Below are 12,675 nucleotides of genomic sequence, written 5' to 3'. Positions count from 1 at the left end.
AATCGACAGTGCTGCCTTCCCGGAGCTGCGGAGGGAGGCTGCCCACCACATCCCTGACGCCATGTCCAGGGCACCTCTGCGGTGGGCTGCTGGTACTGTTGCCCGTTGGGACTCCTTTTGCTGCCCATCTTCCTGCAGAAGCTCACCAAACTCTGATGTGCTGCGTAGTGAATGCCGAGGTTCTCCTGCTCACTGCCTGCTACACAGTGAAACCTGGACCTTTTGTAGCTAACTCCGATCTTGGCTGCTGAGTTGCAAGTAACCTCTGGGTGTGCGTTATATATAGAGTACCCTACTGCTACTTGCTGATGGTTGATCTGCAGCTTGACCTTCTAAAATGACTCCTAATTATCTCATCTGTATTTCTATTCCACAGCTTACTCAGCAGCTTATTAGCTGCAAGTTATGATGCTGTTCCCAAACCCTTCCAAGTAGAAGTATCTCCCTGGACACCTGCTTTAATAGTATGACTGCTGCTTAAAATGCATGAAACCTTGTTTAGGTGCTTACTTTTAATTTACTTCTAATTCCTCTGCCAGCTGTTTTCTGCTGCTTTGCAACTCTGGTATAAATAATTTTTTGTTTGTTTGTTTTCTGCCCCTCTGCAGAAAAGAATAGGAATTGCACTTTTGTGCTTTATTCCTGGTTATAACCCTGATTTTCTGTGTAACCTTGGCCAGTTCATTTATTCCTCCCTGACCCAGGCTGCCCACAGTTCTTGCTCACACTGGTGTAGAGTGTGTAGTGTCAGTGCAAAGTACTACTTGCAGACCCTGAAAACAAAATCTTGTGCTGTAATGTACAGCAGCAGACCCTGGAAATCTTTGCTGATGTGAAGAGTAGCCACCTCCACAGGATTGTCATTGCATGAGCAGAAACCTGCAGAGTAACGTTGCATGGACCTTCTTCTCTCCTCCAGCTGCCTAAGGACCTAAAAGTGTATTCAACCACTTTCTGCCTTTCACTGCCAAGTTGCATCCTGCCTGTGGACCCTGCTGCACTGCCCATGCAAGCAGGTGAAGCTCTGAGTTGCCGTGCTCATTTGTTTCTTACCTGGAGCACTTCTGCACAAGCTGAGCTGGTAAGTGGTGGTTCTGTCAGTGCTGGTGTCAAAAATATCTGTTATTGGTAAGCACCAGCTCTTCAGCAGAAATTTATGCTTTCAGAACGGAGCTGACATGAGTCTATAAGTGAAGTGTCACGTAGGGAGTTTCCAATCTGTGACTTCTGCCAGCAGTTCAAACTGATTCTGTGCCACCCCTTTTCTCTGTTGTCTTTGGACTTTGTTATGGCAGAAAGCTGCCTCTTTCCTTAGGCAACATTGTCATCCTGAGTTTACGGTCTCTTTCTGGAAAGCTTCTGAAGTTCAGCCTAATGATTCAGTACAGAATCGAGTAAGAACAAAAAGTCATCTCCTGCTTAAAATAGTAAATCTGTTAAGGCAACAACTGAGCAAGTATGAGGCAGCACATGGATTTGTAATTCAAGCAGGATTTGTTTGGAAAATTGCTGCTGCTGGGAAGAATGTCTTGGATGAGAACCCCATCGCCTTTGAGGCTGCCAGGAGAGGGCGGCAGCAGTGGCTCCGCTGCCCTGCGCCTGCGCCCCGTCCAGGCGCGCAGCCTGGAAAAAATATTTCCAGGAATTGCCGTCATCAGTCCTGAAGCCAGAACTCCCTTTTTCTCCCGGTATGAATCATGTGGATGTGAGGTTGCTTGTGTTTCTGGAATCCAGCTGAATTTATTACAAGATCATCTTCTCTACTCACCTGCACGAATAAATCTCAAGCTTTTGTCAAATGTCTTCCACTGACCCTCTCCCTTCCCGCTTCAAAAATGCATTGCATGGGTTGAGGCCCTCAAAGCACACAGGGTGAGTGCTCAGGAAAGCCAAAGCTATTAGCTCTTCTCAGGAAAACATCCTCTCTCTCCTCCTGGCTGAGCTGGACCCAGTCCTACCTGCTGATATTTTTAGATGGGAGAAATCTGAAGCACAGCCATGCAGCTGTGAGCTGTAGAGTGTGTTATCAGTGCTGGGGGCCGAGCAGACCGGGGATGGAGAGGGTCAGCCTTCCCCCAGCACGCTGCTGCTACAGGGCTTGAAAACCCATCGTCCTCTTGAGCTCCAGCTATAAATAGCCGGAGGAGGACGGCATGCCCCGGCACTGGGAAGGCAGGCTCTGCAGCTCCTGCTGCCGGCACAGCACCCGTTCCTCTTCAGTGGGTGGCTTATGGAGCGGAGAAGAGGGAAAGGGCCAAGGTATTAACTTCTCGAGACAGAAAGAGAGGAATGCATGTGTAGTTCCCCTTTTAAGTTAATAATCAATGAGTGTGTGAACGTTTTCAAAGGGTTTCTCTCCTGTGCCAATCTGCAGGGGACGTGAGTAGTCACAGCTCACGGCTCCAAGCCTGGCTTGCTTTGAACTGAAGCAGCTCTGGACATCCCCTTGAGCGTCTGCCAAAAGACAGTCGTCACACTAACGCTGTTCTTTATGGCAGACGAGCTGCTTTATTTGCGGACTCTGTGCCCATCCTCCTCCACCTCCCCCCTCCCTACTCGTAGCACCAGTCCGTCGGCCTCGGCTGGGCTCCTGCACCCAGCACAGCCTCCAACTAACAGGGCCGTGGCCGGAACAAAGATGAACATTTGGTATGGGGGGGAAAGGAGAGGGAGAAACATAATCTGTGCTTCAGCCTGAAATGCCAAGCAGAGGAGAGCTCTGTGTGCGGGAGAGCTGCCCCGCTTTAATTTGCATCTGTTAGTTCAGATGGCCCAAGGTTCTGTGTGAACGTTGGTGTTCAGCATGGATCTCTTCCTTGCTGAATTCAGACCTAATGAAATGTGCCAAGAAAATACAAGCGCCTACATAGGACTTGATGTGGGTTTGGAGTCCTGCTGTCACCTAGACCAGCACAGGAACAACCCCTAGAGAAGAACCGATCACATCAAAAATATGTTAGCAATCTCAGAAAAAGAAACACCTTTTATTCCTGCGGGGAGTTGCTGTTTCTGACAGCAACAGCTTGTGGTGAGAAAGGTCAGGAGCAGGGCAGGAACGTCACCAAAGCTGTGGGAGCAAAGCTGGCCCAGCCCAAGGCAGACCCAGCCTAGTTTTCCTCCCACCGCCAACGATGAGGCGACGATTCCCCTTTGGACAGTTTTCTGGAACTCAGTTTTCTCCGCAAGGAAGAAAATTTGTCTCCGAGAACCTTCCGTAGCCCGGTGTTGTCCCTAGCAAAGGGCAGGTCCTTCTTCATAGCAGGCAGTTGTCCTGTAAACATTTCCCACTTAGCCAGGGCATCCACGGTCTTGTCTACTTGAGCCAGTTCCTCCTCGGAGACGTTCCTCTCCAGGGCAGCAATGCACGTCTCCAGCCACAGTTCATAATCTTTAATGGTGTCTGTGGACTTGGTGGGCCCGGGGAGCTGGGGCTGGCTGGGTGCCTCTGCCAGCGAACACAAGTGCTCGTCCTGTTCTAGCTCCTGGCCGATGGAGAGGGCCTGGCTGCAAGTGTCTGGTGTCAGCGGCTCGGACAAGGAGGTCACCGCCTCGGAGTCGTTCTCGCAGCACATCCCAGAGTCCGAGCTGAACGGAAGGATGTCCTCCGAGGCGGACAGGTCTGCTGACTCCTGCCTTGGCCACGTGGACAACACAGTCTGCGTCCAAGCGTAGAGCTTCTGTGGTGAGAGGAGAAAAGGTTTCATTTTAGAGACCGAGAGAAAACAGGTATGCCTTTGCAACATCAGGTAAACCTGTTCATCCTGGGTGGCTCAGCTTCAGGTGCTGTGGTCCTCTGCGCCGGAAGATGGGTTCAGACAACTCGTGGTTACCCTACAAAGCAGGGGCTTTCTCTTGCCTCCTTTTGTTGGAGTCAGCGTTTGTGGCAGTTCTGCCCCCAGTCAGATGTGGACTGGATCCGTCTTATTATTGAAGATGGTAGGAGAAAAATGGCACAAATTCACTCCTCGCTGTGTGAATATGATCTCTGTGAGAGCCAAACCAGTTCCTCTCTAGAGGAAGCTGTGTCATTAAAAGGCTCCTGAGATAGTGGTGAAGAATCTTGTTTCATCATGCTGTTAACTCCTGCAGTAATGTGCACTTTATTCCTAAGAATAGCTCTTCCCCTCTCCAGCTGAAATGCACAAGCGGGAAGGCCGAGCTCCGGGAAAGAATTAATGAAAGGAAAATGCCTGAGACAATTTCCTTTTTAAATATTAAATGCTACAATGGGGCATATAACGAGTTGCTTCTGGTACATTTATTACTTATGTTTTGGGGAATGAATCGCAGTACTCCAGTCATCGCTGGATAAAAGGTGATCTCCTTAGATAAAAGGTGATCTCCTTGTCTGCCTGGCTGGCACCTGTGGGGGTTTTTGTGTGTTTTTCAGCTTTTTCACACCTTTGTGGCCGCTTCCCTCGTCTTTCCCTGCTGCAGCTCCTGGTGACCCCTTTGCAAAGCCCTGCGATCGCTTCGGGGAACGCAGGGGTGACAGTCCCAGAGCACTGACCTGCGATGCCGCTCACTGCGCTGGGTCCGTGTGTGCTGGGCTGGGGGTGAGCCCGGTGCTGCGGTGTTTGAGAAGTGGGCAGGAGATTTCCTGCTCTCCAGAGCTCCCTTCTCCCGCAGCGCCCCGCCGCTCCCTCCCCCCTTCCTCCTCTATTGCTCTCTCTTCAGGCAAGTGACAGAAAGGATAAAGAGCTCAAATTGAGTGGGTGGGAGAAATCGGCCCCGTTTCTCGTTTCAGTCTGTGCATGAAGCCTCGGGGAAGAATTTCATACAAGAATAAAATGGACTCTTTCAGCTAAGTTAATCCACCCTACCCCCTCCCTCTGGGGCAAGAAAAAAATGTAAAGGGACAACTTTTCTCCTGCCTCATCCCACCTCCAATAGCCCTTCCCTCCCTCTGGGTTTAAAAAACAAAGAAGGCACCAGAAGCTGGAACAGGCGCCAGACTAGGGAAGGAGACAGCAAAGCTATTTGAAAGCTGCAACCAGCCCATAATTTTAGAATGCCTCTTAAAATTCCCAAGAGTAGTGAATCTGGGAAGGAATCAGAACCGCTATTTAGTGCAATTCCCAAGATGGGAAAAAGCTGTGGAGATGAGGATGTTCAAACAGTACGTTTGGATTACTTAAGGCAAAAGGAGGGGATGACTGATTCAAGATCACTACCGAAACCTCAAAATCTTTCCTGTCTTTCATCCTTTGGGTGGTTTATTGATTCGAACTTGGGAAGGGTTCGTAGGGCTGCAGCCTCTTTGTATGTTCTCCTAGTTAACTAGAAAGGGATAACCTCTTCATGGGTTTATCTTACCTGCAGGCAAGAGCATGCGAAGTGGATGCCCACCCCAAGCCAGTCACTAAGAAGGAAACCTGTTGTCTGACACCTCAGGAGGCTCCAGGATCAGCACTGGAAGTTTTTCAAACCCCTCTGCCATGGCAGCGCTTCATCCCCAGCAGCAGTACAGCCGTGCACCCGTGCACCCACCAGCAGGTACCGCGATGACCAGCACGGTGAGGATGTAGCGAATCCAACCTCCACGAGCAGCTCGAGCACCGCTTCCTTCCGCAGCGTGGCCGCTGCAAACTAACCTCGGCGCTACGTGCGGAACAGCCCGGGATGCTGCCGAAGCAGCAGATGGAAACGTTGGTTGTGGTGGAGAAACACCACGAGAGTTGACTCGCTTTCAGTTTTCAAGATTACTCACGCTGCAATGTGATGAAAACAGAGAACGTTTCTGAGTGCAGCTGGGATAAATAACTGGAGAGGCTCTTCCTCCTGCACAAGGACTGGTTTCCTGTCCCATGTGCTCTTCTGCCTGTAACCTTGTCTCAGCCACAGACTTCAGCGGCATTACCTGTTCCTGGTGAGGAACAGCTTTGTGTCTGGCATTTCCTGTATGTATTATGAGCGTCTGGGGCTGTTAGGTGGCAGGTGGGGACCTGTGCTAATTCCCCAAAGGGAAATGGGACTTCTGGCTTGCACTTGGCCAGCCACAACCTCCCAAAACACGCTCAGCAAGTCACTTTGCTTTCTGTTCTGATATTGTCTGCAAATGTTTTGTGCTCTCTCCTGTCAGGTTCCTTAACTATTTATTTCATCTCTGGCATTTATATCTCCTCTCTTGATGCTACAGCAAAGCCTCTTACAGAGATTATCACAACTCTCTTACACCAGCTTGTGCTATATCAGCTCGATACAGCTGAGCTTCTTGCCGAGGAAGCAGATGTGACGTTTGGCAAGTGTAGCCTCTCTTCAGGTTTGTGTTCGCTGTCGCCAGGCGATGCTGAGCCAACTACCATATTTACTGCGGGTGTGAAGGAAAAAGTATTTCTAGAAAAGCTTAATGTAGATGGCAGTTCTCTTCTAGAAAGCAATAGCTGGATGCTGACAGGTCGGGTGGTTAAATAAACCAGAGTTTATTCCTCTGGTGTTCTGGGCAATTTAGGCACCTCGGACTGAAGCAGGGACCAAACAGCCACGGAGTCAGAGACGGGTCTAAAACCACGGCAGATGCACTGACAAGCAGCAAAACCATACAAGCGTGTCTTTCATGTGCTTTGCCGTGCTTCTGTGTGTCTGATTCCAAGCCGAACGAAACTCGAGGCATCCCTGTGCTCATTCTGCACGTATCTTGTTACAATTATAACCCACAGGCTTTAAAACAGGCAGCCATGGAAAATCGTGTCTCTGAACATGATGTGTGTCAGACAGGAATTATAACCAGGGAGAAGATAGGGTATTGAGTGAGAATGGTGAAATTATTTATATTCCAGCAGCCTTTCAGCTATTGAATCCTGCTATTTTAGACAACAGAGATAGAAAACCCTTTCTAGAGCTAAGGGTGTCTTAGCACTATTCCTGATGTTGTCTAAATGTGGTGTTACCAGTTCTATGGGTGGGAGAGAAGAGGAAAAAGATGAGTCTGGGACCCTCGACTTATTAGGGAGTAATAATTTGGGATCCTTTCTCATATCTTTAATCAAAGGAACTGCAGCAAAGTAACTGACTAATATTTCCTCCCTGTTACCAGGAGCCCCAGAGAGGCAGAAAAACATGGTGGCACGTAGGAAAGGGCATAGATGTGGGAATTGCAGAACTCGCTGCTGCTCTGGCTTGAAATCTGCCTGCCCTCCCCACCTCTTTTTTGGAAACAGCCAAATGTGGTCAGAATCATAAAATGGTTTGGGTTGGAAGGGACCTCGAAGATCAACTAGTTGCAACCTCCCTACCATGGGCAGAGACACCTTCTACCTTCTACTCAAAGCCTCATCCAGCCTGGCCTTGAACACTTCCAGGGATGGGGCAGCCACAGCTTCTCTGAGCAACCTGTTCCAGTGCCTCACCACCCTCAATGTAAAAAATTGTCAAGAAAGTTGCACTGTCCCTGGTTGTGAACAGCCAAAAGCCCTGGAGCTTGTGTGAGGTGCTACATCAGTCACAGACCGTGTGTGACGAGGTAAGACCCCCCCTTATCTAGGTGTAAGCTTTCTCTCTCAGCACCGTGCACCGAGAGCAGCATCTGCATTTAACACGCTGCTGCAGCACGTTTAGTGCTGTGGTTTGGGGTGAGCTGCTCTGCTCACCGCTACGTCCCCTTTGCTCCAGGAAGGGCTGGTGGGTTTGTCTCTCACCCTGTAGCGCTCGACGAGTTTGAAGCCCACAACATGCTGCAGCTTCCGAAGGCAGATGGGACACGGCTCCAGGGGCCGCAGCAGGGCTTCGTCCAGGCTCAGCGCACCCTGCATGATGCACTGCAGCCAGCGGCAGGTCCCCAGCCCCATCAGGTGGCAGATCTCGTGACAAGTCACCTTTCAGGAAAGGAAAAATCACAGGAGCACACGGTCACTCCTGTTTCCACTCTCCCCTCCTCTTCCCCCTCTGCTCTTCCACTTTCCCAACTCCCCAGTGGTCTAACCAACTCGTTGCTCAGCCCTGGTCATCCTCCAGCCTAAGCTTTTCCAAGGTGAAAGGGGAACGTGGCTTCCTTCTTCCCAGGTACACCAACATCCATGTTTGTATGGTGGAAGAGGAGGAATGGGTGTGGTTTTTAGGAGCTGTGGGAAGACCCTGTAGATAGCATGCCCGGAGCTCGAGGGCAGTGCTGCTGTCACTCGCTTCCCCAAGGACAGTGTTGTGTTTTTTTTAAGGGAAAAACCAGTCCCACAGGAGTCTGAAAAGAGCAGCACAGTCCATATGAGAAATCTGTAAGAAGCTATTGGCAATAACAGATCTGGGTCCTTCCAAAGCAGACGCTCTAAACGTTTGTGCCAAAGCAAAAACTAAGCTGGAGTCAGCTGGCCAAGCATGACTGCCTTGGGAATTGGCAACAGTAGAAAGGCTGAGGAAGGAGGATTTCCCCTCCTCCTCCCATTGCCACCTAACATCATCTGAAATTACTACAGGAAGAGACCTCAAACTGGAAAATCCAGACCAAATACCAGGGCAGGCAGACAGAAACGGCTCGGTGTGGGCCAGCTTTGGGAGAAATGCTAGAAGGAGAGTTGTCAAGACAGCAGAGGGGAGATGCTGGGACAAGGGAGGACAGCACTCATGAATTGATCTGTGGGAGATGGATGGGGTTTAAGGGCATCTGTGTATAAATGTATGTGCAAACTCGCCTAAGGTATTTTTCTCATCCATCCACGTAAGCAGGTCTGGTGAGCAGTCCTCCCTTCCTAAGGGTACCAACGTTTGAGGAAGACGCCATCACCTCTTCCCAGCCATCCATTAGTTAACACACAACTCCACAAGATATTCTGATTAACCTCAAAACACTTTATCAGTGAACATATCCTACTGCCTATGCATGGCCTGACAACCAAAATACTCGGATCAGCCAAGCATGAGCCTGGGAGCCAGGCAGGGTTTTTGTCTCTGTTGCTCCATGACATAAGGCAAGTCCCGCTGATGCTACAGTTTGCTCCAGTGGCAAGGGCAGTAAGAGGTGCCTACATGGTGCTTGGAACACAAGCTCTATAGGACTGCGTTAAGTGTGTGGGCTTAGTGGTGATTGCCTGTGACTTCTGGGAGCAGTCTCATGCCCGCTCCACGGGGCTGAGGCAGGGATTATGCTCAGCCCTGCAATATTTAACCCTACACGACAAGAAATGCAGGGTGCAGGAGATCGCTGGTCCTACCTTACAGCACTGGACCATCTCCTGGGCACTGAATGGCAACGTCCAGTCTCTGCTTTCCTTGCTCGCTTCGCGTAACCGTTCCTTCTGTGTGAGTGGGTTCAAGGTGCTACAACCAGCCTGGGGGAAATCCCCAGAAAATCTGGCAAAGCTGCAGACTCCCACTTCTGTGAAGAGAAGCGCACACAAGACAGGCATCAGCTCTCTTAGGGCTGTCTCTCAGCGTAGGCAGCATGAAAAGAAAATGGTTGTAGCACAGTCCCGTTGAGCACACAGGGTGTGATGAGACACGCTTCCCAAAAGGTTTGTAGCACCTCGGTTACCTTTTGTCTGGATCAGGAGCCCTGACTCCCCTAATTTTAAATTGGGAAATCCCAGTTGCTCTTATCAGGGCATGAATAAAATGTTAAGATTTGGCTATTCTGGTCTCCAAGGGAAGGTTTTTTGGTAGAGTGCTGCCTTATTCGCACACTGTGCTAGGAGATCATGGGACACCAATCCCACCTTGTCCTGGCAGGAATTTGCTGAATGTGAAGCTCCAGGTCTCACATGGATAAAGGTCCAGCAGAGTGAGTCCAAGGACACACAGGGCATCCATGGGCTTGTTGTTCTTCAGGAAATTCAGGATCCCATCTGGACAAATAAGAGAGAGATGTTCATTAAAATGAAGCATCTCTGGAAGGCACGCAAGAGCCAGAATCTCTGCTACTCATGGGGAGGCGGATTCAATCCAAACCACAGATAGGCAGAGCTGCTGGATTCGGCATCTCGGATGGAGAATCACAGCTGTGTAGCCCATTCCCCTCATTTCTGAGTATGAGCAGACCTGACTTTTGAAGCAGAAATGTAGGTGAATTCAGTACTAACCCATGGAATTAAGCACCTGGAAACAGGAGAATTTCCCCACAGGCATTTCAGACCCGAGCTGGAGCAGCCACCTCGCTGCAGTGCTGGGTCTGCGCCGAGCACGTGCTGCCCACGGTACCTGCAAACAGCTTCTTCCAGACGGATGTTTGTGCAGCGTGGGCTTGGCAGCTGACAAACCCATTTCCCTGGGGAGCTGTGTGACACTTGAACCCAAATTTCCTACCATGAAAGGCCAGCGAGTTCCCCACCTGCATTATCCAGGCCACTAATTTACTTTGGCTCTGGACAAGAGATGGGAGAACTCGGACTACACCGAATCTGCAGTGCCTTCCAGAGGAAGGAGCAGAGGAAAATATGATGAAAGTCACTTTGGTTTTTTTATTCCTGTTTCCAGCCTCAAAGCTCTGGGTTTTCCATGGGAACAGGATTTCTCCTTTCTCACTCCCTTCCTCATCCCCTCCCTGCTCAGGCAATAAAGGGCTATTTCAGGCGTTTCCTAAGGGAGGGCTCGTGCCCGTGTGCCAAGCTGGTGTCTTTGCAGGCTCCCAGGTCCCTACCTGCGTGAAGCTGCACCCTGTCCGAGTCCCGGCTGTGACGGTAGCAGCAGTGAATGGACGAGATGGGGATGGAGGGAAGGCACTTCACACGGAGACCCAGGAAGAAAGACTCGACGCAGCTCTGGAGGGAATCCAGCAGCGAGAGCCCGGCTGGCCCTTCGATTAAGTCTAAGAAGAGAAGCTCCGTTATCAGTTCCTTAAAGCCAAGGTGGAGCATATGGTCCGAAGGGGTTTTGTGGGGCTGGCCACAGCGACTGGGGAAGAGGAAGGCTGGCTCACTCTGTAGTTAACTGCTTATTCTGGGATGTGGTGGACAGCTCTAGAAGGTTATACAGATATGGAGGAGAAGAGGCGGCTCTTTCTGAGAGGTGGCTCGAGGCATTAGTACACTCTCATCAGCAGAGCAGATGTGCTAGGAAGGTTGTCTCCTGTTTCAGTTGTGCAGAAAGATTAATGTGGGAACGGGTGGCTGGTTTTAATGAACTGTCAGGGACAGAGCTCCAGAAATGCTGTTTTATCCAGCGTTGTCTTACACATAGATGTACATGTATGTATGTAGGCATGCATACATTCATAGCAAATCTCACCCAGGGGCACACGTGCCATTTACAGGGCAAGTCTACTGATGGTTATCATCATGGCTTGTGACTCTGGACTGGGGGGCATGTCAGAGCCTTTGGTATCACACTTATCTTTGCCATGGCAACTGCATTTTGCAGGTTAGTCCTTAAAAGAGGATGTTAGTAGTGTTCAGCACCACCCACCTCCCTCCCATATCTTTCCAGGTGGCTCAGTGAAGATGTCCCCATTACCTATAGGTTGCAGGTAAATGTGCTTTCGACAGAAGTTCTGCTTCCTCCTCAGCATGGCGTGATAGAACGTCTCAAAGTCCTCGGGGGCATCGGGGTGGCTGAGGAGCCAGTCGAAAGCCGTCCGGATGAGCAGCGTGCAGAAGAGCGTTCTCTGTGGATTGTAGGCTTCAGAGAGGAACAGCTTCTCCGCCCTGGAGAAAGCTTTGGCATAGAGTTCCTGCAGGGCTGGGTTGGTGGAGATCAGTGCGTCCTTCAGAGCCCGGGGCCCGAAGCTGAATTCCTGAGCGTGTCTGCACTGCAACATCGTGGAGAGACCCACCGGCTGTGGCACTGCCTGCGGGAAGGGACACAACCATCAGCGCGTGACCTCGCGAGGGACCTGGGAACCTTCTCACGCTTCGCTCTCACAGCGTTTTTGCCCCAAGATCCCAGCTGTAAGGTCTGACTGGGAGCTTATAAACGCTGTACGTCACGCTGGCCAGGAGCCCTATGTGTTTTCATGAGAGTAGCTGTTATAGGGTGCTGTACATTTCTGTGTATGTCACTGGTTTAAGGACAATGTACCAGTAGATGGTGCTCAAGAATGCACAGCCCCATTATTGCTACCGGATGTCTGGATTAAATCAGATAGTTTGATTTTTTTTTTATATATTTTTTTTTAGTGCTCTATCCTGAAGTCTCAATAACACAGGAAACACCTCCATGTGTTGTGCAACTGGCTGCACTGAGCCTCATTTGATGTCGAAAGGTGGTGTCCCTTTTTGCTTGGGCTAAACCACACTCCTTGGGGCTCTCAAAGGCACAGGTCCATGGCAGGAAAGAAGAGGTAGCTCTTGGTCTTTATCTATCAGAAACCTAAACTTCTGACTTACCTGACACCAAAGAAAGCAGCTGTTTGCTGTTGACAATTTCCTCTAACAGCTTTTAATCCTTACTCTCAGGTGTTGACCTGGGGATCTGCCGCCTCACAGGGCTGTTGTCAGGCTGCAAGACGTGGGGAGGTTTGCCCAGCCTGACCCACAGGTGGGACTTGGTGTGTGAGACTTGTGTTTGTGGGTGCTGCCTCTCTAGCGAGATACGTGCGGGCCCGTTGCCATCGTGTCACTTCATGAATAGCTTCATGTCACACTGTGTTAGCATCAAGAATGCTGATGATGATGTACAGTGGTAAATAAAGAGCAAATGAAGGCCTGCAGCAGAAAGAAATTAATTCAGAGCATCCCAGAAATATCCTCTCCAGGGTCCTTTCTAAGGCCAGCGTTTTCCAAAGCTGCAGAAGTCAAGCAGCTGTTTCCCATT

General features: G+C 50.2%; 1 protein-coding gene across 2 annotated transcripts; it reads right to left on the bottom strand.

Moving 5' to 3' along the window:
* Positions 1-3,107: 3,107 nt before the first annotated feature.
* AMZ1 (archaelysin family metallopeptidase 1) lies at positions 3,108-11,680 on the bottom strand. Of its 2 annotated transcripts, none has more exons than XM_009977504.2 (6): positions 11,377-11,680; positions 10,565-10,732; positions 9,645-9,773; positions 9,144-9,307; positions 7,638-7,814; positions 3,108-3,677 (listed from the first exon to the last, which is right to left on the bottom strand). In XM_009977504.2, the coding sequence occupies exons 1-6, from the start codon at positions 11,678-11,680 to the stop codon at positions 3,108-3,110; spliced, it is 1,512 nt and encodes a 503-aa protein (XP_009975806.1). The 2 variants fall into 2 exon arrangements, with proteins under 2 accessions (XP_009975806.1, XP_086478498.1); XM_086622372.1 differs by having other exon boundaries at positions 7,638-7,745.
* Between the last annotated feature and the right edge of the window lie 995 nt (positions 11,681-12,675).

Source organism: Tauraco erythrolophus, chromosome 17 (assembly GCF_009769465.1).
Source record: "Tauraco erythrolophus isolate bTauEry1 chromosome 17, bTauEry1.pri, whole genome shotgun sequence".
In the NCBI taxonomy this organism is placed as follows: Eukaryota; Metazoa; Chordata; class Aves; order Musophagiformes; family Musophagidae; genus Tauraco; species Tauraco erythrolophus.
Note: the sequence above shows the minus strand (reverse complement) of the source record. Positions and strands in the feature narration are given on the sequence as shown.